The sequence below is a fragment of the Symphodus melops genome, assembly GCF_947650265.1.
Source record: "Symphodus melops genome assembly, chromosome: 13".
Classification (NCBI taxonomy): Eukaryota; Metazoa; Chordata; class Actinopteri; order Labriformes; family Labridae; genus Symphodus; species Symphodus melops.
Window position 1 is genome coordinate 15,933,395 of NC_136703.1, and position 27,883 is coordinate 15,961,277.

General features: G+C 40.0%; 3 protein-coding genes across 3 annotated transcripts; 1 reads left to right on the plus strand and 2 right to left on the minus strand.

Moving 5' to 3' along the window:
- The first annotated feature begins 409 nt into the window (after positions 1-409).
- On the plus strand, positions 410-6,272 carry capza1b (capping actin protein of muscle Z-line subunit alpha 1b). Its single transcript, XM_079358971.1, has 10 exons — positions 410-685; positions 1,875-1,938; positions 2,115-2,166; positions 2,347-2,410; positions 2,522-2,728; positions 2,802-2,881; positions 3,014-3,092; positions 3,235-3,306; positions 3,426-3,488; positions 4,811-6,272. Exons 1-10 carry the CDS (start codon positions 647-649, stop codon positions 4,949-4,951), a joined length of 861 nt encoding a protein of 286 aa, XP_079215097.1. The 5' UTR covers positions 410-646; the 3' UTR covers positions 4,952-6,272.
- A 92-nt stretch (positions 6,273-6,364) lies between these two features.
- cttnbp2nlb (CTTNBP2 N-terminal like b) lies at positions 6,365-20,412 on the minus strand. The gene is made up of 5 exons (XM_079358544.1): positions 20,271-20,412; positions 18,263-18,370; positions 10,482-10,733; positions 9,857-9,964; positions 6,365-8,790 (listed from the first exon to the last, which is right to left on the minus strand). The coding sequence occupies exons 1-5, from the start codon at positions 20,274-20,276 to the stop codon at positions 7,489-7,491; spliced, it is 1,776 nt and encodes a 591-aa protein (XP_079214670.1). The 5' UTR covers positions 20,277-20,412; the 3' UTR covers positions 6,365-7,488.
- A 2,393-nt stretch (positions 20,413-22,805) lies between these two features.
- Positions 22,806-27,809, minus strand: LOC306833890 (cytochrome P450 3A40-like). The gene is made up of 13 exons (XM_079359506.1): positions 27,685-27,809; positions 26,590-26,683; positions 26,238-26,290; positions 26,037-26,136; positions 25,818-25,931; positions 25,532-25,620; positions 25,219-25,367; positions 24,998-25,125; positions 24,833-24,911; positions 24,094-24,254; positions 23,762-23,988; positions 23,507-23,669; positions 22,806-23,415 (listed from the first exon to the last, which is right to left on the minus strand). Exons 1-13 carry the CDS (start codon positions 27,753-27,755, stop codon positions 23,320-23,322), a joined length of 1,524 nt encoding a protein of 507 aa, XP_079215632.1. The 5' UTR covers positions 27,756-27,809; the 3' UTR covers positions 22,806-23,319.
- Positions 27,810-27,883: the final 74 nt, after the last annotated feature.

Consider the following 27,883-nt stretch of genomic DNA (forward strand, 5'->3'; position numbering starts at 1 on the left):
AAGGATAATTACATGCATTGTATTTGCTGTCTGTATGTTGTGAATGTAATTTCTGCAGGACTCTCTTGAAATGGTTTTTCCTGGATAAATAAATGTGAAAGAAATAATTATGAAAAAAGGGGGAACGCTCAGTTTGTTTAAGGAAATCGAATAAATACCTATATTCTGCATTTTCTGAGTGCTTGTGTAAGATATCTATTACATCTAATTGTATGTCTTCTTTTTAAAGGCGAGACGCAACGAACATAACAACTTCACCTGTCAACTAAAAGTTAAATCCCTGGTAAACAGTTTGAGTAAAAACTGTTTAAGGTGAGTTTAAAAGCGTCACTTCAAACGAGATTTTATTTTTAGATTTACACGGCTAGTTTTATTTTGAAGGCATATCAACTTCACAACTCTCAACCGGAAGCAGACGACAAATTAAATTACATTTATATCAACGCCCTCTTGCATAGTCTATGGAATATTTTAAAATGTGTTTATTTAGATGTTTTTCGAATTAACTGATGTGTCGTTCTGTCAAAGTTAAACATATATATATTACTTGATAAAAAAAATACGTTATAGCTCAAATTACACGTATATGTCAAGGAGTGCAGTTTCTGTCAGTCAGACCGGGTAGGTGGGGTCACAAAGAGCCAAGATGGCGGACTTTGAGGAGCCGCTGTCAGAAGAAGAGAAGGTTGGGAGCCTTAAATTCTTTCCTCAAGGCATTTGTTTCTTATTATTTTTAAGGAGTTGCTATTGTTACATTTTCACTTGGTTTGATGCTGAAGTTTTAAACAGAGAATGTCGTTTTTTTGTTCATATATTAAAATGAAAAAGTTGTGTCTGTATGCTACCACTAGCCAACTATCCAATGCTAGCAAAAGCTTCGTTCATTAGCGGCGTAATCAAATTAAAACCCTGGTTACTAATGTAAGGACTTTTCAGGAGTTGTACATGAACACAAATGATTTGCTATGAACAAACCAGCAACCGTTCTCAGCAGTCGCGTTGCAATGTTAATGGTAGCCTGAAATAATTATTACAGTGTGAGCCACTCCTCCCTTATAACCTAAGCTAACATTAGCGGCTAACGTTACTTTGCTCTGGATTTCTGGGTCAACCAGATTCAGTTTCAGCTCAAATAGTTCTCCCCTGTCACATGGCTTCAGATCAGACTATGGGGGTATCTAATATGTAGCTGCAGTCTGATAGCGACACCATCTGTAACACTAGTGTCAGCTGGCCATATTACCACTTTGAGAAGAAGTTGAATTGCTCTGAACTACAGACTGCTGTCAGACTGTTTTATTTACCTAAACTTTAGGTAAATAAAACAGGTCCTGTTAGGTCCTAAAGCAACAAGTCAATCATTAAAAAACCTCATAGGTTGAGTTACAGCTAGAAACAAGACTTTGGCTAATCTCCCAACATGGAAACACATTACATTTAAAAATATTTGCTGGTCAACAGAGAAAATGAGGACATGGTTTAATGCCACAAAATCTACACAAACAGGTTTTTTTTGCTTATATTTTATGTTTCTGTAATCGTGAAGTGTATTGAAGTACTGCTTATCCTCTGTTTAGGTTAGTTAATCTGTCTCCTTATTACAGTCATTTGTATTGAATATATTATCATGCTCTAACGTGGTTATTGAAAACACATGCTTGCAGTTTTATATGCATTGTTGTCACACCTACAAAAAAAATCGTCCATACAAATGTTCAGATCGTAGTCTTGTTAAAGAGCTTTGGTTTGTGGTAACTTTATTTTACAGTTCCAGTATGTTAAGTGTATTATATTTTGTCTTTGTGCTGAGTGAATCAGCAGGCACATATTATCATGAAGGCTGAATTGATCACTTGCATTATTTCTTTCGTTAGGTCCGCATTGCAGCCAACTTTGTGACTCATGCCCCGCCAGGAGAGTTCAATGAAGTCTTCAATGGTAAGAAGTGGCCAATTGAAACAGATGCAAATGAAATGATACAGTATAAAAAACGGCTTTATGTTGCCTCTAACAATACAATCGTATTCTATATTCTATAAAGACCCGTGCAAATGGCGATTTGTTGAGTCTTTTTTTCCCTGTGGGTTACTTCTTTTTTTTTTTTGGCTTTGTAGATGTGCGGCTTCTTCTCAACAATGACAACCTCCTTAGGGAGGGGGCATCACAGTAAGTAATACTTATTTCAGAAATGTACAAGTATTTCGGACTTCTCATAGGGCAAGTATTGGCAAATTGTAGCTTATTACATTGATAGATCTTTAGCACAGCCAATGTTCCTAATTTGTCAAAGAAAACCTATTTTGTGTTGAATCATGGATGCTTATTCTACCTCTGTCTGTTGTCCAGCTCCTTCGCCCAATATAACATGGATCAGTTTACTCCTGCCAAACTAGAGGGCTATGACGAGCCGGTATTATTCATCCTTCAGTTTTTTTTGTTTGTTTTTTTTAAATTAGTTCCAGATGAGCACTTTTTTTCAGCCAGAGTTTGCCCAACTTCTGATCTTTTTGTGTTTTTGTAGGTCCTGATCACAGAGCATGGTGACCTTGGTCAGGGACGTTTCCTTGACCCCCGTAACTGCTTGTCTTTTCGCTTTGACCACCTAAGAAAAGAAGTGAGTGACGTGCAGCCATGTGAAGGAGAGACGACCCTGAGTAGCTGGAGAGATGCCTGTGATACTTCTCTTAGTGCCTATGTCAAAGAGCACTACCCCTCTGGAGTTTGCACTGTAAGGCACTCAAAATAACTGTGATTTGTGTCAATATCAAATACAATTTACCCATACCACCTCTGTATGGCAGGTATATGGAAAAACGGTTGATGGTCAGCAAACAATCATTGCCTGCATTGAAGGACATCAGTTTCAACCCAAAAACTTCTGGTATATTTACTTTCCTACAAAAGTTCCTACAAAACAACAGAATTGTTTAAAATCAAAAAAATGTTCTCTCACTTTCAGTAATGGTAAAGTCTCATTAAAATAAAAGGACTTCTCTTCATATCTCGAACACAGGAATGGGCGCTGTCGGTCAGAGTGGAAGCTCACCCTCGGTCAATCCACTGCACAGGTGGTGGGAGTGTTAAAAATCCAGGTGAAAGGAATTCAGTGATCTCAACTGCATAAATGACACAATCATCCATCCATCCATCCATCCATCCATCCACACAATCAATGTGGATTATTATTTGTCTTTATTTAACTTTAGCTTTCTAATAGAGTTCTTCTGTCTCCAGGTGCACTACTATGAGGATGGGAATGTGCAGCTGGTTAGCCATAAAGAGGTAGAAGAGTCAATACCAGTGACTGTAAGTAACATCGCTTGGAGACCTTTAGTAGGGGTTTCCACCTCAGGTTACGCGTTAAGACGGAATAATTCAACTTCAGGTGAAAACACTGATGGTCATCTTGTTTGTTTTTGTAACAGAATGAAAGCCAGACAGCCAAGGAATTTGTTGATATCATTGAGAATGCAGAAAATGACTACCAGGTAAGCTACCATGTAATGAGAGGAATTTATTTTTGATTTAACAGGATGATGTAATTCTACAAAGTGCACAGAGTTTAACGCCATCGCTAATTTTCTAACTCTGGGCCCTGTTTGTGCCTTTAGGTAAACGTGTGTAAAATATACAGCATTCAGTAACATTTAATCACGTAAAACATGAGGAGATGATAAATACATATACTACAATATAACTACCGTAAATTCCGTACTATAAGCCGCTACTTTTTTCTCACACTTCGAGCACTGCGGCTTCTACTCCGGTGCGGCTAATGCATGGATTTTTTATGGGGGACAATGAGCTTGTGCCGCAAAAACATTTGACTTCGTCACGTCGGATCTTAATATCAGTCATTTTGCGCTTCATGCACGCACCCTCATCATGGAAAACACACGGAGAAATGCATATGATGTAGCTTTCAAGTTAAAGGCGATTGACCTGGCTGTCAAAGAAGCTAACAGAGCTGCTGCACGTTAAGATGACTCTGACAGCGACAACAGAGACTGAGGAAGTGAGTAATGAAGTCATTCTGAGGCAGTGAATGGATGGACTTTTTCTTGTGAAATATATTATGGTCATCTTTTTCATCAGCCGTGTTACAGACACCGTCGGCTAGGCTTCGTATTGTAACGGTTCATGTTGTAAAGTCAGTAGTTGATAATGTGTTCATAATTCCGATTATGTGGAGAGTCAGTGAATGCACCAGCGAGAACGCTTTGAGTGGCTGTATGAGAGAATGCTGGGGGAGAGAGTTGGATTGTTACGGCAAGTTATGTGTTGCTCTCTGCTGTAAACGGCGTGGTCACGGCCGACAGTGATCGGGTTATTTAAGTTATTATTTGAACGCTCTCGTCGTCCTTTAACGTCCGTACGGACGCTACAGTATTTGCGGATGTTACCGGTAGCCTACGTCTGTGTAAATAGCTCTTGTTATAGCGTGGACACCTGCGGCTTATAATCAAGTGCGGCTTATATATGTACAAATACATTTATTTACTTATTTTTAGCCGGTGCGGCTTATATCCAGGTGCGCTCAATAGTACGGAATTTACGGTATATGAACATTATATTAAATATAAAAACATTTCCCTTTGAGGGATTAATAAAGTGTAAATTATTATGAATAACCAAACTCAATTTGAAAATTCCAATACAACAGTTAGGTCAATACACATTCTATTGATCTGACTTAAATGATACATGTTAGTTATATTATATAAGCATACCATACTGGACGATTTAAATGAAAAAGCAAATTAAGTTTTGTACTGAATAATTGTTTCTTTTCACTTTTTCCCCCCTTAAGACTGCGATCAGTGAGAACTACCAGACCATGTCGGACACCACCTTCAAGGCCCTGCGTCGCCAGCTGCCTGTCACGCGCACTAAGATTGACTGGAATAAGATTCTTAGTTACAAAATTGGCAAGGAGATGCAGAATGTGTAGAGGAAGGCCAGGGACTGACCAGGGAGATGCACATACTGGCCCCAAACTGGCTTATACATGTGAAGGACTAACCAAAGCAAAACTATATCAGTATGGGGCAAGAAATAATTTAAAAAAAATCATAACTGAAGATTTGAAGGCTGTTAGGCACAGATATCCATCTGCTGTAAGGAAGATGTGGTCATGGAGATAATGAAGGTTTCTTCTGGACTTGTGTTGTGTTGGGTCAGTGTGTAGGGCTGTGCTCAAGGCTGCTACTTTACAGAAGCAAATCTTCCTTTGGCTATCTAATAAATCACAGACCTCCATAGGACAAGGTTTCACAAGTAACATTACTTGTTTATTTGTTTTTTTAAACTGTTGCAGAATATCTCAGCACACGGGGGAAAGAAACAGACCTGCACAAGGCAGCTGATCGCAGAAATAAAGCACACCATCCCAATATCAGGGTTTGATTTCAGACTGGAAAAATATCAAGTTTATGAATGTTTTGGTCTCATTGTTTATTCCAAATTTGCTGCATTAAAAAAAAAAAAAAATCAAGAAATGTTAAGTAGTAACCTGGTTTTGTAGCTGGTAAGAATGGCACATTGTGATATGTTGCCAGTGATTTGGACTATATTTCTACCTGTCTTAACATTTCAGAGTAGCAGGATCCTCAGCATAGCTCTCTTCCTGCACGTTTAGACTTCTCTGTTTGTCAGTGTCTGTCAGAGGTGAAGGAATATCAACGTGTTTTCTGTTGTGCGTCGCTAATGTATACGTCTCTTTGCCCATGCAAGCTACTATGACTGAAATGAAGATAAAGCGACTTTGACACTGCTGCATCGAGAATGCATTTTTCTCTTACTTTGACAACCCCACCTCCATTGCTGTACAGCTTTTCCTTTGCGAAAGGAAAAACAAACTCGTATTATCCCAGATTTATTTGCCAAAATCTCTTTCCTATGGTAAAGATCTCCATCCTTCTACCCATGTATGCAAATTTCTATTTTAATACGCTGGTTTTTGTTTGAGTCTTAGGATATTGCACTCTTCACTGTAAACGACCGTTTGTGTATTGGTCAATGCCAAGTGAACGCAAAGCAGTTGCTGTGTAAGCAACATCATATACTGTATGTGTTACGTAACTTCTGTAAGGCCACATCATACTGTAAGTGTTACATGACTTTGAAGAAGGCTGACTCTTGATCAGTTACTTGTTAGCTATACTATGTGCAGTGTTAAACCCTCACACTAAACTACAACTGTGTGCCGATCAGTTCTTAAGACTGTACTGCCCCATTCTGTTGTAACAAATAAATGGATCGAACATCTTGAATCGTTTTGGGTTTTTTTCAACAAGCAACCTTGCAGATAGCGATTTAAAGGGTCGACAAAGATCCGATTTTTATAGAAAAAGGTTGACACCACTTTAAGGCATGAACAGTTTATTTGAAATTGCATTAGATGGTGCAGGGGTTCATGGTTCATATTTAGTAGAGACAGCTGAGGAACAATGCCCTTCAGGAGTACAGTGTATAAATCTACAGATATTGGTTGAAATAAATACTTCAGATCAAGTATTGGATTTCACGCCAAATAAACATTAAACAAACTTCTGATCGGTGGATGTAACACAATAAAAAAGCACGACAAACAGCTGCAGTAAAAAGAGTTACAACCCTGTCATGGGCATGATCATGATTGGAATATCCTAAAGACTCACTATAGTCTTTCTTGGTTTGGGAGAAGCAGAAATTAATTTTCCCTGAAAAACGTTCAACATTGTAGATAGAAAGTATCTTAAGGTGTAGTATAATAAGGTGTCCATTTGTAAGAGAAGATTCAGTGTATCCAAGACAAAGATAGTGGACAAAAAACAGCACATGCATGAGTTCATTCATAGAAAATCAACTTCTAATTCCATAGAAACTATTTACATCATCATATTGTTTGAGTGGACCATCTCCAGAAGAATTTTCTGGAAAAAAGTGGAAAGCGTGTCAAAAAAAGACACTTTTTTTGTGAACTGGTGAAGCTACATATTTGCTATGACCTACTTGTATATACAGTATGGGACTTGTAAAACTAGTTCTTTAATTTCCCTTCTGACCTTAACCTCCAGCAGGACCGAAAATTTGAGCATCAAGAGGAAAAAAAGGAGTCGTATATGATCAATTCTCACCTCATAAGCAAACTGAGTTTCTTTCTTTCTTTTTTCTTTAACATAGTGTTTAGTAAAAACAGCATAAATATTTTCATTCTTAAACCAAAGACTTAACAAATAATTCATACAAAAGAATACAGAATAGAAACACAAAAATCATAATTTGACAAACTGTTATTTCCGATTGTTTTTTTTTTTTCAGTTGTGGTTTAAAAGAAGCTGGGTTTCAACAAACTCCTCAATCCATTAGTTTGGATCATTCCAACTTTAAAGTGTCTAAACTTCTGTTCATGAGCTTTATGATGTGCCTTAAAGGCTGCTTAGATTACATATAAATGTTGAGTTAGGCCAGACACAATTTAGGAGTTAGTATAATATGATCTGGCTGTTAGCTGCTAGAAGATAATAGCAGGTCTGGCTCCTTGTTCCCTTCTTGCCCAGTGCTGCTGTGCCCACAGTTCCCCGTCAGCTCAGGGAAGCGGCTGCTCCGAGAAGAGTGAATCGGAGAACCTGGAGTCGGACTCATGCCAGGCTTCTTGGGAGGGATCGGGGGAGGATTGGTTTTCTCTGAGCGAGGAGTGAGGGGAGAGCGGATGCCCGGAGACAAAGGCCCTGAAGATGGCGACCTCCCTCCTGGTGGAGTTGCCGTTACGTTACGGTAGTCTGTGCCAAATGGGGAGCTGCTGATTGGTGCCAGCTTGACACCCGCCTGCTGGCTGGTGAAGCGGGACAGCACCTGAGTGACTGTGTTGCGAGCCAGTTGCTTGGCTGCGCTGTGCTCTGCTGGGGGAAGGACGGAGGAGGTGGTGGTGGTGGTGGGGGAGAGGTCCCTGGGGGAAAGGGGGCCACTGTGCAGCTGCTGCTCCATCTCGGCCTGGCTCTGGAACTTGTGTCTGGCGGCCTGGAAACGCTGGTTCACTCCGACCTGGTAGGAGGACTGATGGAAGCCGGGGCTGCCCAAACGCTTGGCAAGAACAGGGGAGGAGATGGGCGAGGAAGAGAGGGAAGAGGAGGCTGTGCTGGACGGAGAGGGAGGATGAGGGTGAAGGTGAGGTTGAAGAGGGGAATGCAAGTGCACTCCTCCCCCGTTTTCCACAACTCCTCCATTTTCTGCCCCTTTCCCTTCCAGCTCTGTCTCTTTTTGAGTGTGAAAGCCGTTGACCTTTGACACTGATGTAGATTTTGGCGCTTTCTTTCCATCCGTCTCAGTCAGAACGGAGTCAGACACCACCATCACCTTGGAAACTGACTCAGTCACCTCTGCCACAGCCTCCTTTACCTCTTCCTTACATCCTTCAGTCTCAGCCAACCTCTTCCTCAGCTCCTTCAGCTGCTTCTCAAGCTCCCGACTCCTCTCCTCCTCTATGCTGAGCCTTGCCGTCAGCTGATCTCTCTCTGTGTGAAGCTCGGCCAGCTGCCTCTCAGACTTAGCCTCGAGCTGGGTTGCCCTGCTCTTCTCTTCCTGAAGAACGTCCCGGAGCTTCTCAGCGGCGGCGGTTTGTTCTTGGAGCGAGGTGCGAAGCTGGGAGACCTTCTGGGTCTCCTCCTGAGCCAAGCTGCTGGCCTTCTGCAACTCCAGACTTAGAGATGAGGAGAGCTGCTGCTGCTGGGAGAGTGACTCCTCCACCTGGCTCACTGCCTGTGCCTGCTCCTCTTCTAACCTCCGCACCATGGTACGCTCGACTTCCAACTAAAAAGAGAGAGATTTGCAAGAGTTAAGGCAAGGCAGCGTTTTCAGGTTTGACCACAAGGAGGCAAGAGAACACTGTTTTCATATCCTAGCTTCAGCAGGATAGAAATGTTCCGTTTCTCAATCATCCAAATGTTTCCAGTGAGCTATCGTTGAATATTGCTGAATTGGTAGGAACTGATGATACTTTTTATTCTTTCTTTTGGCCTTTTTGGAACTATTCAGTGTCCATTACAATCTTCTATCAGTTGCTAACATTTCATAAAGTGTTTCAAGTGACTTCATTGAATTTGCCACTTTGTATCAAGTGACATTTTTATATTTTGCTCTATTAAAAGAAAAAAAAAAAAAAGGCCCACACAACAAGTTTGTGTTCATTCAGAGTTAGAGGGGAAAGAAGCGGTTGCTCATTCTGTGACAGGACAATTCGCTTGCTTGGCGTGTTTATGGAAAGTTCATTTAAGCGTGAGGTCATCAGAAGGTGACTGCTGCTTAAAGGCTTTGATGAGTAACAGAGGGAAACATGAGGTGATGAAATACAATGTGGTGTGTATTTTTACTGTACAAAAAACACACACAACACTGTCGGGAAGGTCTAAGGATGACCAGGAGACACTCAGGAAGCCTTCCTTACATAAGGCCCCTGGGTGAACTTTATAAAGTCGCTGACTGTGATCCCACAGTGTGAGTGTGTGCGTGAGCTGACCTTGCATTACACACGGACATCCATTATCTCAGGTTTCCTGGGGTCATAAAGCCCCGTGGCTTCTGGACAGCTAAACAATGGCCTCTTTCCTCCTCTGTTTCCTATGGAACAGCCCTGAGCATATGTGCGTCTGTACTTTAACAGGGCAAGCCCACCTCCATCCTACTAAGTTACACAATAGAGTACGGTAACACTGATGTTCCCCTGCAGTGCTCTAAGATACCACAGAGAAGAGGGCCAGGCAAAAGATACAGTGCTTTTTTTTTATCAGCAACTTAAAATTGTGAGAACACCATTTTTTTCTCACATTTTGTCATCTTTACTAATCATAAACATCTTTTACCAAACATGTATTCATACCTGTTGCAGCAATTTCTCTTTTTCTTTCTGCAGCTTGAAGGTGAAGTCATCACTGTGTGCAGAGTCCTGGGCGTGACGTCTTTTCTCCTCCTCCAGATCAGCTATCATCTATCAAACATACAGCCTTATGAAACATTTATTGGACATTGTTCCTTCTGAGACAAGCTTATTACGCTCCTTTGATTTATTTATTTTTACTTATAAGAAGTTTCCTGCCACACACAGTGCAGCTGTGAAACTTCTCCCTTGACAAATCAGCCTCCAAACCAGAACCTGCCCTTCATTCCAAGGTTTTGTCAGTTTCATTAACTCAGAAAAGTTCCCCCTGAAAAGTGTTTATGGCTTCCATAAACTCCCAGACATTGAGCTGTGATAAAGCCCTGTATCAGCCTTTTAAACCCTGGGTGGGGCTGCCGTCTGTTTGCCTAACTCGCAAAAAGCCAGGGTCTAAAGGAGAAACATGGAAACAAATAGACATGTACATTTGCACACACAACAAGCCCATTGTGCAAGTGGGAGCCCCAGTGTGACACTGCTGAAGGCCTGAACATGCACATCTGAAATGCAGACGGAAGGGCTGGTGAACACACTGTATGTGAGAGAGATTGTGTGACTCGTATCTCACCCTCCTGTGTCGACTCTCAGCAGCAGCCAACTGTCCCATCATCCTCTCCTGCATGCTCTTACAGTGAGCCATGACCAGTTTAAGCACAGCCAGGGGGTTGGTGGTCACCGCACGGCCCTGGAGGTGCGTGTGTTGCTGGGTGAGGGTGCTTTGGCGCTCCTCAGACTCACTGTCCCGCTGCAGGGCAAGGAAGGGATCGCTGAGGTCATACTGGCCGTAACGCTCTTGGACGAAGGCTTCTCTGTGCTCAGCCTGATGAAAACACACGTAAAAACAAAATGATGCATGATGAGTTTTTGATCTGTGAATAAAACTTGCTTTGCTTAATTTTAATGAAGTATCCTAAAAGTGTGATAAGATGGAGCTAAGATGTTATAGGCATGACACAAACATCTACAAACAGAGAGGGTGTGTATGTGTGTGTATGTGTGTGTGTGTGTGTGTGTGTGTGTGTGTGTGTGTGTGTGTGTGTGTGTGTGTGTGTGTTTTCAGGAAATCTGCATGTCGTCGTGTTTTGTCAGTGTGAGCATTAGCAGATGGTCTTTCCCCTCAACCAAAACACAAAGAGATGAGGCACGGCTGTCCCACCCCCACAAGGGGCAGATGTTAACTGCTCCCCAGGGATTCAGGGGTGAAGGACTGGGCCATGAAATCTCCCACATACACCATTTCTTCTAATATAGAGGTAGTAAGATGATACCTTAACATAAAAGAGAATCATTTAATAGTAGTTTACAAACTAAGTTTTTTTTTAAGTGAGCAAATGGACACGAAGGACAGTGAAAGGAGATTAGGCCTTGTTGACCTCCCTCCAGGTCACCCTGATAGATCATCAGGAGGTCTCATTAACTACATGCGCAGAGTCGCTTGGCGTTTCAGAGGCATGCAGGGTCAGCTGGCAGCGCTAGTGATGTCAGCACATGCCATAGAGTTCCCTCCACGTGCCTTCAGAACACCCGTCACTGTCTCCCCACGCCATCCTCATCAGACACCCTGCTTCTCATGGCTCCCCTTGTCTCCCTCTGCCCAAACATGCACGGCAAAGCATTCCTCTACCACTTCATCATCGTCATTTCTCCGAAAAAAATGCCTCTTTCTACATCCGCCTCTCTGTCAGCCTCTTTTTTTCTCACATTCTCGGAGATACACACTCACACACAAACCCTGAGGGCATCAGTAAGGAGGCTGCATTTGAGGCCTGAACAAAGAATGTGACCCTCAGTGAGGAGATTACAGGACTCCAACAAAGACACTGTCTCAATGCCTTCAGTCTCGTGCATTGTCTCCATGGCTGGCCTGTTAGGCTTGGTTGTGCAAGAGTCGGTACAAGTTTGTGTATGTGTAGCATTTGGTGTCTCTTTTACCCCTTTTTATTTAAATATAAAATGTGCATGTGTGTGTAAAAGCCATTGTGTTTACCTGTGGCTGTGAGCCTGTGTTTTTGTGCCAGGCTTTAGAGTAAAGCTGTAAAGCTCCTTCGTCTAGCAGGAGACAAATCTGCAGCTTCCTGAGGTAAATAACAGTTTAAGAGATCATTAAGAGCCGGAGTGAGATTGGATTGTGTGTGGGTGTGTGTGTGTGTGTGTGTGTGTGGAAGTCCAAGCTTAGGGTCTAGTCTCCCATGGTTTTCTCAGGATCGTTCTGATCATAATGAAAGAGTATGCTTTTCTTATATAATATGTTCGGTTGGCTATTTATTACACATTTTGGCCAATAACTTAACAATCATGTATTTATTTATTTTTTTAATTTGGATGAAATAAATGAGGATTTACCTAAAATATGATACAAAATTGTATTTATAAACAAATGGGTGTGCTGCAACTTGTTCTTTTTCCTTTGCTGCATTCCTGCAGCTGTAACAAGGTGTGAAAGACAACCCAATGTTTTTCACCTGGAATAGTCTCTGTCAGTCAGTTACCCACAGCCTAAGGGCACAATCACGTCCTTGTGTGAGCTGAAAAGAGCCAGGGAGTCCAGTTTCCTCACTGAGCCTAACACAATTACGTTGGGAACCAGCATAGACAAAATTGCATCTCTGAATGGTATTGAGTGCAGATCTCCAGTTACAAATTCAAGATTTAGCCCTTAATCTAATTCCCATGGAAGACAGCACATGAAAGACAAATGTTATTTCTACAAATGCTTGCACATATATGTATGCAGAGGCATCTATCAGCCTGCAGCTGGTACGTGTACCCCACTGTGTGCACCATGCTGCATAAGGTTCTTAGCATAACTGGCTGTCTCCAGGGTAACATCCCAAATCCAGAAGCTTTGCAGTGGGGGGTTATGGGAAAAGTATGCATTGCTCTTGAATTAGCCCACTGCTTTTCAGAGGAACCTTAGACACCCAGAAGACAAAAGGACAGCATGACCAAACTTGTCAGATATGAAAAGTTTCTTTCAAGAAACTAAAATGTCTTCAGAAAACAGGAGGGCAGAAGACAATGATGCTCCAACATTTTATTTTGGATAAAACAAAAAAACTGTCATCTTATGTCGGGGTATTTATCTCTTCAGTTTTTGCAAAACAAATAAAATGCAGTTTAAAAACAAGGACAACAAAGAGGAAAGTAGGTCAGCTGCAGAATTTACGCTGGGATGATGCTGCTTATCAGGCTTATGAAGTTGACTTTAGTGCTTTTTGATCAATTATCAATTGGGGATTGTTACTACTCTGCTCTACGTGATAGTGAAGAAGTAAGTAATGATGTAATGACCACTTGTCAGCCATGTTGACTGACGGGCCTTGGCAGGTGTTAAGTATCAATCCACTGACTGTCAGATCTGGTTTAATAGAGCTACTGAAGCTGCAAACTCAAACGGACACAAAGGACTCTGACCCATTTTGTTGGGACTTGGTCATTAGGGCATACGAAATTACAGAGCAGTCTAACAGGGACATTCCGACCAAATGGTAAATGGAAACAAGACAGTGTTCATAGCTATTAAAAAAAAAAAAATGTTTTTGAATATATATATATTAAAGTGCCTGCTTGAAATTTGTTAACTTTTAATTAAGTCCTCACAATACACACAATCATGTAGTCCTATTACATCAATGAAGCAGAAAAAACAGCCAAAAACACACACTTTTGAGGAATCAAAATAGTCTTTGCCAATATGTACTACTTACACCTTGCCTTAAGGTGCATCATTAACACTTCAGGAAGGATTCATTAATTTATTATTTGTTTTTATCACTAATTTGCAGAGTATTTTTAAACAAGCTAAAAGATAACTAGGCTAACAATAAAAGCTAAGTGTTAGCTAATGTGCTAGCAAACAACACACATCTACAAGACACACCTTCGAGACAAAGAGAAATGAATTACTGCTCAGATGACACATTTATCTGGAACATTGACTCTTACGTTCACTCTGGATTGGTCTCTATGGAAGGAAAAAATATCAACCAGATTTTAAGTATTTTTATTAGTAGTTTTTATGTGCCTGAATGTTCTTAAAGTTCAGACTGCATCTTCACAGGCTAATACAGATCGAGTGCTTTTCTGATAAGCTACTTTGTGATTATTCATTGAATATTTCAAAATCAATATCAAAGTATTGCTTGAAATGAAAAATAATCCGAAATTCTCTAACACAGTAGAAAATAAATAACTTGCATTTTTCGTAAACACTTTTTCTGCAGCGTTTACATTTGACTTTTTTTTGTTCGATGTTGCTTCCCTAATGACAAAATATGTCCAAATGTTACGTCGGTTAGAGGTTCTGAATGTTGGTTTCGAATTAAGTGCCCAGCCCTACTTATGGCCCATTTTCTCCAGACAATATATGTAGGTTTAACTTTCCTTTCTTCTTAAAGAAAGGAAAAGGGTCCCACTCCAAACAACCACTGCAAAAAAGGGTCTTTTGATTCAAACAAATACAATTGGGACGCTGAGTGAGGGATTGACTATGATTGCAGGACAAAAGCTTGTGAAAAGATTTTGTCAACATCCTCAAATGGCTGAAATAAGGCACTACGGTGAGGGTTGAAGAATGGACTTGTTTGGGGCATTTGACCTTTGAGTTGGTGTAAAAGAGAGAGAGAGAGAGAGAGAGAGAGAGAGAGAGATATGAGATTTTAAGTGTTCATGCTTTCTGAAGACTAAACTAAGGTGTGTGCTTAAGGCTTAAACTGTATTCTCCACACCTCCCACTCACACATTAACCACAGACTGCACCAAGATAACTGGGAAGAAGCCAAAGAAAACCTCACTTTGCTTCATGGGCCATGCTGGGAGACAACCTCCACGAAATGTTTCACAGTGTCAGATGCTATTGTTAGTGGTTAGTGATGAAACAAGTTAGAACAAAGAAGTGCTCTGGTGTTTTTCAAAACTTGGTTAGAAATTTCACTGAATCACTTCATTGACCTTGACATAAACTTCAGTGTGAAAGAAGGTATTGTTCTTATCTCTGTGGCTGTTGCTGTTGTCTGGTAGAGCCTCCTCTATCAGGGTTTTATTTGTGGCAGTTAAATACACTCCTGTTCAGTGCAAATACCAGGGAGAGGTGGAGTTCTTTACCATTTCAAAGATCTTTCTCTCTACTTGGGTATAGGATAAGAGAGGCTGCCATAGAAGGGGACAAGCAACAGCCACACCATGCTGCTCTCGTGTACTAATCATTGCTGTTAACTGTGTGATTCTGTTGTGCATTCGCGTCTGAAACGTACAATTATATTTTACCATGACTGAAATAAGGTCACGTCAGGTACTTTGATGTCATCTGAACATTTTCAGGTCAGGGAGCTTTGCTCTGGCACTCCTCAGGCTCAGGCTATGATATTAAAGCACTGAACTGTCTGACATCAGAGGCCGATATGCATCACAGTGTTTGGTTAGGTATTACTTCACTTTTAAGGGCACCCTTCTGTGTTGTTTATGCTCTATTTTGTATTGGTGATCTCACCAACATTCCCAAATTGGGCAGTTTTCATTCTTGTAGAGGAGCAGAATACACAATGTTATCTGAACACAACACTCTGACCAGGCCCTATTGTTTTTACAGAGTCAGGAAAACACGTCAGTCTGCAAAAATAGACAAAGCATTTAAGCATTACAGGATATGGCATCATATTAAAAGCAAAACAGGGCATACAGAGCATACTAAGCACATTTTAAGCACAAAAAGTGAGTGGCCTGTAAAACAAAGTTAGAGAGACGCAGTGATGGCATAGACCTTTTTAAATCGTCCATGTTACAAAACAGTTCCCATCACTTAAGTTTATGAAAAACAAAAGTTCACAAAAAATCAAGGACTGCCTGGCTTCCGAGGCAGCAGGTTTTTGTCCCATACCATAGGTATGCTGTCTTATCTTTTATTGGCATTCCTATGATGTCTAGTCAATGCAGCTAAATACATACCATTTTTGCCTGACATAGAAAAGATAATAATGGCTGTGTTTCAGTGTAGATATAGACAATCATCAACTCAAATGATCTGCCACTCCCGTTGGAATGCAGAACCTGTTCCTGGTGTTGTTTTTAGGAATGTTTCCTCTAGTAATAACTGATGTCTCTGCTTTAAAGGATGAGAGCCAAAAACAACACAATCAAGAGTCTGTAAAGACAAGCCCCAAAGGTGAAGCCAGCTTGTCAGTGGGTCAGCAAACACTGATTGAGTTCCAAGTTTTCAGGGGTTTTCGGGTGAGGAAAGGGTTAAACGCATGAATGCAGTTGTCCCGAGCAATCTACAGGCATCCCAAGAGCTTGCTGCTGAGAACAGTTAGAAAGGAGCCAAGAGCTTTTGTACCTTCCCCAACGGTCCTAATGTGCAAGTTAATACAGATACACACACCTGACACTCCTCTCTGCAGCAACATGTCTACATGCAATTTTCGACAGTCAGTAAAAATGGTGTACTGGTCCCCAGTGGGGGCACGGGAAGTCAGTGATTTGAGGCTACAACTCTGTACATCCTCTCTGCAATAAACACTGAAGTCTCTAAGTGGCCCACCAGAGACCACCGGAGTGTGTATGAGTGAGCTAGTGGGCAGAGAGGACATGGGTCACGGTCAGACATGAAAGACCCCCTGTAATGTGGCTGTATGTGAGGAAGGGAGAGGAGGAAAAACAGGATAGTGAAACAAGTACAGACAAATAAGGCAACGGCACATTTCATTTGAAGGGGAGGACTGTGTGTGTGTGTGATGAATTTGAAATCAAACTCTGCATGCGTCACATCTGGATCGCTGCCATTTGAGCTTGTGTGGTTAGATCAGTTCACCCTCAAGCCCTTGGTGCTGAAATTCTCTCATGAATGCAGCTTCATTTTCTTACGAGATAAAATTCACTATCAAGTCCTGTTCATCACACCAAAACAATCATGGCTGCTTCTGGTGCTCATTACAACCTCAGTCACTGCTTCAGACAATGAGTCAGGCTGCCTCATGGAGCAGCTGCTGTGGTAATGATTGTGTGAAGCAGCCAGGGGTATGGAGACAATAAATCAGACGAGACAAAGCATCATGAATGCAGAGAAACTGCTATTTAACAAGTGCTAGAATAAGCCGCTCAAAAACTATGAACTTACACAACTGTGTAAAAAAGCCCTTACCTATACTACAAAGGGTACTGCCTTTTGTAGTCCCCTGAAATTAAAATAGATACTCTAGTAATGTTTGTATTGTCTAGTTTGAGTCTAGTCACCCAAATGTTTTGATTTAGTGGTATCCTTAAATTGATCACATTGAAAAGAAAAAATATCTACACACTACTTTTGATCGGCATCACCAATTTATTCGAAAAATCACAACGTTTCAGTCCCTTTGAACCTGATGCCGAGCAAGAGTAGTGTGCAGGATTTTTGCTTTTCATTGTGATACTTTCATGTCCTACGTGCTTTTACTTCACATGAGATAGCTGGATGTGTGAACACTTCCTTTTAATCCATAAAATGATAAAATGTCAATTATTCATCCTGCACCCAGTGCATTCACTCGTTTCCCCTCTTATATTTATGTCCCACTCTGATGACAACTGAAACACTGAATTTGTGTTTTAATGTTCTTATGTTTTGTGTTTTTGGCAAATCCATATCAATGCCCATCTACTTTTTTTTTTTTTTTAAGAACACATAAAGATTAAAGTAGCACTCTGCTTGCTTTTTTACTGGATGTTTAAAGATGGCCTAGTCGTCCTATAGTAGACTGTGTTTCATGTTCATCTCACAGTTGGATACATCGGAATTTGCTAGAGCCAACAAAATCTTAAAAAGGAAGCAAGTGAAGGTACTAAATAGCCACCAAAATCCTCCTCTCTTGAAAATCAACAGGAGTTTCTTTTGTTTGAAAGAAATGGTCAAGAAAGACTTATGTTGATCTGCAGACTGCCAAACTTGGTTTTACACTAAATGTGTACATCCAGGCCTGAATAAGTGCTGAAATCAAAGATAGGAAACAGAAAACCAACAGAACCAGATTCTGATTCAAACAGGTCTGATGAGCAATAATGTTTGTTTTGTAGTGGAAGTAAAGGCCCGGGAAACCAGAATGACTCCTGTGCCATTGTTTTTGCTTGCTCGGTTTCCTGATTACACGTCTCCTCCCTGTAAGCTCACATTCTTTTTCAGCTGTAGCGCTGAACCATGTTACTTTGACTGTCTAAAGTAGCAGCCAAACAAAATTGAACAGACCAAGTTTTGATGAAAAGGTTAGAAGAGTTTCTACCTTACTATGTTTAGTTATCATAATGTGTCTGTCCCTTTTGAAATGTATGTTGATGATGATGACGTACTGCACTGTGTATTTTTAAGTGTCCAGTATTACTCACCCTGAGGGCATGTATGACCACATCCTGAGCCTCCAGCTCTCCCTCCAAAATACTAAGGAGAGTCAACAGCTCTGCCCTGCTTAGAGCCTCCACATTCATCTTCTCATCCTAGGAAGACAAAGGGAGAATATGAGAAATATTCCCCCAATTCAAGAAACAAACAAACAGAATCTATTAAGTCAGGAATTAATAATATTGTGAGATTTTGGAGAAATCTCACAATATTAAAGCTGTTTTTTCTGAGTGTACTTTTTTATAGAGCCCCTATAAGATGGGACTTGGGGCCCTCACTTGGTTGTGCTCAGGGTTATAAACAGGAAGTCATTAGCATATCTGCATGTTAAGATGCTGATGGACTGAGGACAGCTGTCTTCTTTATGTAGTTTCAAGTGTCTGTGCAGCCAGTTTGCTCCAAGTAAATGAAGCTGTTTGAATATAATTTTGAGGTATTAGCCATGAGCCATCCTCTGAACCTTTAATTCATGAGCTATTATGCAATAAACAAATCACTTCACACAGTTAATATCATTCTTAAAATTGAGAAAAGATAAAAACAGGGTGAAGGCACTCTTCAGGTTTTATAAATTGTAACGCCTTGTAATAATGTGGCCCTGTTTAAGTGTGTTAATGTGCTTGAAGGTTTGTAGCCATGCGACGTCAGGCACATGGCTTTTTACTTGGTTTTTACTTGAATGAGTCACTTGCGTGTATTAAAAGTGAATACACCAATCCTCACTTTAAACAAATCTCTCTTCACCGACTCATGCTCAGTGAAGGTTAAATCTCTCTTGAGCAGTTGACTTTCTTGCAGAAGTATCCAAATGCCTCTGTGCATTCTGTGGCTTACCACACATCCAAAGCAAAGCAACACAGCGTCAATATAATGACTTGACACGTATCATGAGGGTGGTTTCCAGTCCGGCACCACACACACACACGCATGCTGTAATAAAAGTTTAATTATTAGTCCGTTTATGGATTTTTGACTGCCAATGCAGGCCAGACTTGTTATGTGTCACCAGATATCTGGAAAAACACATCATGAAAAAATCAGTTCAACATTCCAGGGATGCCCACACCATGGGAATCATCACTTAAGAGTAAATTCTCAGAATCCCACTGGGTTTGGTTCGTTCAGTTTAGCTTTTAAAATAGCCTACTGATACTGAAGAAACTATCTTAACAGACTTGTCCTGAGGGTTTCACATATAAAGCAAAATAAACTACACGTTTCACTCAGCACAGAAGCAGTGAACAGCTAATTTGAGAGCACTATGGTATGTGTCAAAAATATCTAATTCACTGGTTCTTTCTGCCTGTCTATTTTTGCTCTCAATCTCTCATTACAGCCATATCTTTCAGCTATAGCAAACAAAGCCTCAGTTAAACTTTACTCAGCCTCATTCAGCCTGTGTACTAATCGTACAGAACAAGCTGCTCAGTGTGTTCATGCAGTAAATGTTGGTGGTTGCTGAGGAACAGCCGAGGATCCACCTGCCGTCCTGGGCCTTTGTTTGACACAAGGGAGTAGGGACTGTTATCATTTTCCATCAAGGCAAAATTTAGGCTGGCAGAAGTGTTAACAGGCATACAACAGCACCACATTAGCTATTATTTGTATAGATTGCCTGCTAAGATGATAGTAAAGTCAATACTACATCAATAAGAGAGAAGTACACACACCCATTAGCCTGTAAATGAACTCAACGGAAGACCCCTGGTTATCATCAATTGCCATATAATTATCATCAGAACATGTTATGGTTAAAGATTGCATTGATTTTTTTTCCAACAGACATTCAATCTTTTTTCTTTTACAGACTTTAAAGTTTAACTCAATATTAAATTGCAAGCCCCCCAAGATTTCGAGCCAATATGGGTTGGGTTAAAGAACTGTCTATGGACTTTCGCGTATCGCTTCCTTTCTATAAAGATGTACCAAATTGGAGGTGGAACTTCTTAAAGCTGCAAGCAAATGTTACCCACAACCGTCCCTGTAAAAACCTACCTTCATACGCTCTGTTACAGCTGCATTAATTGTTTTCCAAGTCCAAAGATGAGGCTTCACAGCAGCATGAATCAAAGCAGCCCACTGTCACAGGCGCTCTCTCGCTCTTGGCGAATGTGAACAACAGACGTTCAGTGACGAAGCCGCCAAGCCAATCAATGAGGCGCAGAGTAGCAATATGACCAATGGTTGGGGGGCTTTTTGGTAAGGGCGGGCATATGGGCGTTACCGGATCATGAGATAAACCCCTTTGTTTAGGACGTCCAGTGTGGATTTCTTGTTGATTTCTGCACGTTTGTGTCCAAGCTTGAATTTTCAGTGTTCGCAGATTCTGCACAGAGGATACTTGTAAAATATTTTAATTATTTTTTAACATTTTTTAATGCACTTGAGAATGAGTTCTGTGAGGTGAAGACACATTTATTTTTTTGTTCTCTTAAAAAGTAAATAAAATATGCGCGCGTACAAACGATAAATCAACTTTAACGTGCACAACCTCTCGCATGGTACAATAAATTATCTTCGATCCAGGTAAAACTGACACCCTGTTTGTTTGGACTTGCATGATCTCACGTGGTGTTTTACCTCCCCTTAATGGCCAAAATGCAGAATCGCTACTCTTGTGTCCCCGTGTGTTGACTAGCCGGTGAGCATGCAGCCATGACATATTATCTTCGACGATTCCAAGTTTCCACAGTGTGGGCGGTTTTAATGCAGGGCTGACTCATCAGGTTTTGCAGCTTAATTAATCAATCATTATTTTTATTGGACTTTACCGCAATTTCACTGAAGTGAAATGTATGAAATATTTTCGACATTCACAAAAGATAATGATTAGAATTGTGAGGTTAGTGTTGGTTTCATCTGACAATTTAAGAGTGTTAGGTCATGGTGGGATTCATCAGCACTCTAAACAATGTCCTGACATTTAAAAGTAGGCCAGTTATTCAGTGAAGTGGAATAGAGAGTGGGTAGGCATTGAGTAGTCTAATCTACCTCTCCTTTTGTTCCCCTACTGCCTTTTTGTAAACCTAGTGTTGTTGAAACACAGAACCAGAAACCTGATCGACAACATGTTTAAGGATCTGCTCCAGACTTTGCTCAGTCTTTGTTGCTGAGAGATTAAAAAATAATCTTGACCTAAGTAGCCCGTTCTCATAGTGCAGCCCTCACACCCTCATGTTATCCTCACTTCAAACTTCTCTGCATTAGCTTTTGGCCAAATCTAGTACATGTCATTATGCATGTTAAGAGTTATTTGTCTTGTTTCATTGGAATTATTATTAGTTCAATATTAAATACCTGTAACAACCGTCACAAAAATGCAGGAACAATCTTTCTGTTCAGCACATTTTATTTGTGTAAATGCTGATAGGCATTTATATTTGTGACTAAATCAAACAGGTCTTTTGTCAAAAAATTAGTTTGTGAATGTTATTAAAGCTGATTTTTTTTTCTAAATTAAGCTATAGCCTGTTGTATTATAAATGCATTTGATACATTAGATGCTGGGACCTTTAATGGATTTAGTAGTATTTGGTAAGGGTGTAAAAACATTGTAACTATAATATTAATTGGGTCAATAACTTAACATTGAGTCATTCCCTATAGATTGAAGCCTCTTTTTTTTTAGAAAGTATTACGCAAAATAGCCAAAGCTTCATGACATTATCGTCAGAAAAAGTGAATTTGATAAAAAATTGACACTATTATTTACTTTAAGTGAAGGTTGTTGCATTATGAATGGATGAAGTGGTGATCATATAAAAGGCCAGATGTAAAGATTAATCGTAAAATCGTGAAAAATCGTTTCATAGGTGTCATGGTTTATTTTGGTACTGAAAAATGAATCGCAACAATATGGTGAGCTTCAGCAGCTGTAGAGCAGAGGTGGTTGGAAAGCTGCAGAGAAAGATTCTGAACTTGAGGATTGCATCCCCGTCTTTCAAATCGGAGGTGGGGAAGCATTTTGGCCTCCCCAAGACAGAAAATGAAAAAGGTGAAAAGATAACAGACAAGGCAAAAACTGTGTTCAACTATTGCAAGAAGACAGGGAACTACACAAATTGCACAACCAACATGATGCAGAATTTAATCAACACCACAATGAGAATCTCAAACCCTCTCCCCCCATTCAGAGAAGAGAAAAAACTTTAAAAGGTCCAACACACTGACAAGCAGGGTTTCAGTCCCTAAAGAAATCTTTTTCAGTCATAATTTGTCTACAGTCTCATTTTGTGAAATAGTTCTTGAAAAGATCGTATCGTGAGTTATGTTAATCGTTACATTCCTAAAGGCCACAGGAGGGAACTTTCCAAAAGGATGTTAGTCATGGGATATGTATAAACTCCTTAATGGTGATCAATCATCTTAAAGACATACAAAAGACAGCTGTATAGTGCATTGAAATTAAAACAAGCTCATAATTATGTTGAGAAAAAAAAGTTCACATACACATAATTGAATAACTGTATGGCTTCCCTCTGATTCTAGCTTCCCTGTCCCAGTGTACATAAGACTTTTTTTTTTTCTCGCCACCATTTGCTGTGGTTTACTCCTTTGCCCAGGTGAGCAGGTGACTTTACAGCAGTAGCACTGATAACATGCAGTATTTATCAGACTTGAACACACTATATGACACGTCAAACTGACGACAATAATGGATAAAGATCAAAAACTGTCTTAAGACTGTGACAAATATAGATAAAGTTAAAAATTAGAACCTTTACAAAAAAGAAAATAAAAGCCTAAATGTGATGTTATTCTGAGTATAACATACATACATCAAATGTTGGTTAAAAGTGGTTAAAAGGCCAGGGAGAGGGAGAACGAGTTAATCTACTGTTGGAGTCCCACCCATTCAGTTGCACACAGCCTCACCCTCCATGACTTTTGAAATGTGGAGCAAAGAGCACATCCAACCAGACCACTTTACATCATGGTACCAAACCAAGCAGTACAGTGTAGGATTTGATCAAATTAAACATAAACGTTAAAACGTGCAGCACGTCAAGCGAGTGTTGCCAGGTCATGTCAGTAAAAGTTAGCTTTAGGAAGAATTAGCTGCAGTTGATCTTGGCTCCAGCTTCAATTTGATTGGATTCTTGGGTGTAGTAAATCCATCAACTGCCAGCTCCATTGGAACCTGGAAAAACAAAGAAATCAGAAGCTCTACCGACGCTCAGAACTATAAATTGCTCATTTTAAGACCACAAATATAAAAAATGTGTCCCTACATCTGTCTCCTTGCATGTGACAAAGCTGAAGTCCTGCAAGATTTGCACCATGGCCAACTTCATCATCACAAGTGCAAATCGCATACCAATACAGTTTCTTGGCCCTGCTCCAAAGGGTAGGAAGGAATATGGATCGATGTTGTCTTTGTTCTCTTTGCTGAACCTGAAAAAGATAAAGCATGACTCAGCCAAATGAAAATTTTCTAAATTTTGGTTAAATCTCCCCTTAACCTGCAATTAATCCAGGATGTATACCTTTCAGGTTTAAAGGCGTCCGGCTCAGGCCACAAAGAAGGGTCACGCTGGAGAGTGTAAACTGGCACCATGACGGTAGTTCCTTTGGGGATGGTCATACCGTTCACTTCCACAGAGGCCTTTGCCATCCGCTCTAAACGGTTAGCAATGGGGTACAGCCTCATGGACTCGTTTATCACCATGTCCAGGTATTCCATCTGCATCAGGTCCTCATACGTTGGTTTACCCTAATGTAGTACAAAAGTCATTCTTAGTTTCTAGCTGTAAACCAGCTGTTTTTCTGATGAAAAACAAAATGTGCTAAAACAAAAATAATATCTAACAAAAGGAACCTTATTTGGGAATGTTTCATCAATCTCCTCTTGAAGTCTCTTTTGAGTCTGAGGATTGGTTGCCAGGTTGTAGGCTGTGAATCCCAGTGTGCTGCTGCTAGTTTCATAGCCAGCAAAGATGAATATCATGGCCTGAGAAAGGATCTCATTATCAGTCAACCCTACAACACAAACACACCATGATTAAACAATTATGACAATTAAAGTTAAAAAAAACCTTGAACTTTTGGTTTGGAATGGCTAATAAGTCAATGAGCTTGTGACTGACCGTTGTACAGTTAAAAACGTTTTATTCTTTTTAATATCTGACTGGATTGTCACTAGATTTTGACTCAAGCTAGAAAATTCATAGCAGTGGAACAATCTCTAAATTTATCTAAACCATAAGAAAAACAAAAAATGGAAAAAAGCACAAAAGATAAAAAGAAAAACTGCCCTTAGATCAATACATTTATCCAAAACCTTTGAACAAGACGATGCCTTAAGAAGTGAGCATTTATGTAAAATGTTAAAAATGTACATCTTACTTCCTTTGAAGATACAATTTAGAAACAGTAGTAATTGGTAGTAGGAAAAATCTTGCTTCATGCATACACAATGAAAATGTTCTTCAAATGAAAAAAAAATCACATTAAAAAAGCAATAGCCTTTGTCTTTAGGGAGACCCAGATATCTTGACAGTGGTCCTTCAGCAATGACTGAATGAAAATCAGGAGCTTTAATTCTTCTCTGTCTCTACCTTTTTTTTCAGAGTCTGTGTCCTCCTTGTTCTCAGAAGCTTGTGCATCTACCATCAGCTGCATAAAGTCCACACGGTTCTGTAAGACAAAGAAAGTACGGCATTTCATTTTGATTGTCTAACCTGTGTTCAAGGAAAGGTTTAGGGAAATATTAACTAGTTTACGTTGTGGTCATTCTTGCTGCGGTCTGATTTGATCTGCTTTAGGAAGCTGTAGAAAAACTCCAACACCGAAGCAGGGAATAATGTAATATTCATCTTGTCAAAAACTGGCCCCAAGAATGGAAACAGAACTGAAATGACAAGAAATGAAAAGATGAAGTTTTTTATAAGCTCAAGGGAAAAGAAACACGGATCTTGTGGTTACGACATCAAGTATGACTCACCCAAAAGTACAAGCAAGGGATTCAGAAAGTTGAACTTGACCATTTTCTTAATGTTTGTTACAAACGGATCGGTGGGATGGTTGATAGAATCAATGTCCACACTGAAGGCAGTGCTGGTCACAACATCCATGCTGTAAGGTCCAAATACTCTGCAAAAATATCAACAACATTGTTCCAAATGAGTCATTCTGGAATTAAAAACAAAGGCCAAGACAAAAGTGAAACCAACCACATCTTTGTGCTCAGAAATCTTTAACGAACAAGCAACTAAACATCGCAGATACAGCGCGAAGAGATAGAGAACATTACATACTCTTTGACTTCTATGACTTCATCTGCCTCGACTTTCTTGTGAAGACTCTTGAGCAGGTTAGTTGAGTGTTGCTCCATTATCTTGTACATCTGCGTCAAAGTGAAAAAAACATTAAAACCATCGAGCACTAACAGTCAGTAAGGATCTACATGTTTGAGTGCATATATGATAAAAGCGTTTTAGTTTTTTTCTTTGCTTCTATGGCATTTGCTCTTGTCGCATTATCTTTACTCAATTGTCACATTTTAATTTATACTAAAAAAACAAACAAATACAATGAATGAACCTCTTTCAGTCGACCACTGGTGAATGATGGAGACAGTACACTGCGAATCCTCCTCCACTCCTCATCTTCTACTATTGATACAGCATCACGTAAGGGTCCATTTAGGCCAAAATCCTAAACACACACACACACACACACACAATACATTCTTTATAGTATTCATTTTATTGGTATTTGGAAAATTAAATGGAAATCCTCCCTGAATTGTTTCCTCTTTACCCGTCTGTTGGTGAAGACTGAATAACACTCCTTGACAAGGATGGTTTTGATCATAGCGGTGTCCATGATAGCCAACACTGGCTGCCTGCCATCGTAGCTTCTTTAAATGCAGAAGCAAATAATTATTTAAAGCCTTGCATGGGGCAATACATGCATATCATTGTTTTTATCAATCAGTATAACTCAAATCCCAACACTTACCCCCACACTTTTCCATATTTCTTATAGCAGTCGGTGTCAAAATTGTGGATGCCCTGAGGAATAAAATGAATAATCATTACAAGAAGAAATAGGTATAGCTACTTAATAACCCCATGGGGGTAAATTCTATGTTACCCTCTGTTGTTGATTATGCAACACACATGCTGAAATACACACGTGCACTAACAGGACCCTATGGACATGCACTGAAGGAAGGTTGTCAGAGTGACAGGGCTGAACACAGCTTGCAATCCTGAGCCGGTAGTCTCTACATTCTGAGCTACTGCCACCCAATTATCAGTTAAGGGAGCACTCTGATAGCACTAGAACCAATCATGAAAACATGTCTCACCTTTCTGTACTCCAAAAATGTTCCAATAAAGGGCAGAGGTTTGGGTCCAGGGATGCCTAGTTTCTTGAAAAAGCCATATGGAGCATATCCATATCTGAGGATTCAAAGTTGAAAGAGTACCAAGAATAAATCATGTTATTATGAGAGCCCTTTCATCGATTATCTCAAGTTATTAGATAAAACTACTTTTTTATGTCTTTGAAAAGATTTGATATTGCCCATATAATATAATATAAAAACTCAAAAGTAAACATTTCAATCAATATTTTTTTACAAAGACTGTGAACCTGTGATTATTCCATTTTACTTTGGGCTGGAACTTTTTCTATTTTCTTTCTTCAACATTCTCAACTGCAGATTCTAAGTTCTAAGTAGATTCACCTCTACCTGGCATTGTCTAGCAGTGCTAAAAAACTGATTGAAACGTCTCCCTCTTTTCTGGAATATTTGCTGAACCTCTAAGGGTGGGATGATGTTTATTTAGGCCTAACCCAGGCTTAATTTCAGGCTTTTTCTTTGTAGTATAGTTGTTGGCAGACACAAGGTGAAACCTGGGTAGAGGCTTTAAAAACAAGAAAGATTGGTGGCACCTTTAAACATATTTACAGAATAATAATGTTTGAAGTGAATATAAGTTATGCTCTTTTTCTATAAAAATCCTAAATACAATCATCCCCTAGCAAATGCTAATTACTTCCTTGTATGTGTAGCCTTGTCCAGTATAGTGACCATGTTTGGCCACCGCCTTAATGGTGTTACCATCAATTATATAACAAAGGGGCTGTTATCAACAATCAATGTAAAGGCTAACAGATACAGCAGAATAAGGTTAACCCTTGAAGCCTGAAATTACAGTGAACGTGTATAAGTCTATTTAGTGGTCAATTAATTTCTCTTTATATCAGGTTATTCGTTATTAAGCAGAACAGCTTCACAGACGATTCGACTCGCTGCTTGAAGTGAAATGACAGCCTCTCGAAAGTGTAACAAAAACCTTAAAACTGCTTGTGATTTCATACCTCACTCAAGTAAAACTCGTCGTATGTTGGTTAACTTTATCTGCAAGCGTTTGAAATAAAAGAGAACACGACTTACATTCCGATCAGAGTTATGACAAACACTATTAAAGTCCAGGTCTCGATGGAAAAGTCCGGAATGAAGCCCATCTTTCCTCCAACTCACACTACGATGAACTGTGACTTACTTACTTCGCACCTCGGAGTTCATCAGCTGTGCTGAGAGGCGGTCCCACAAACCAGGAAAACAACAGAGGCTACAAGTTATGCAATCGGTC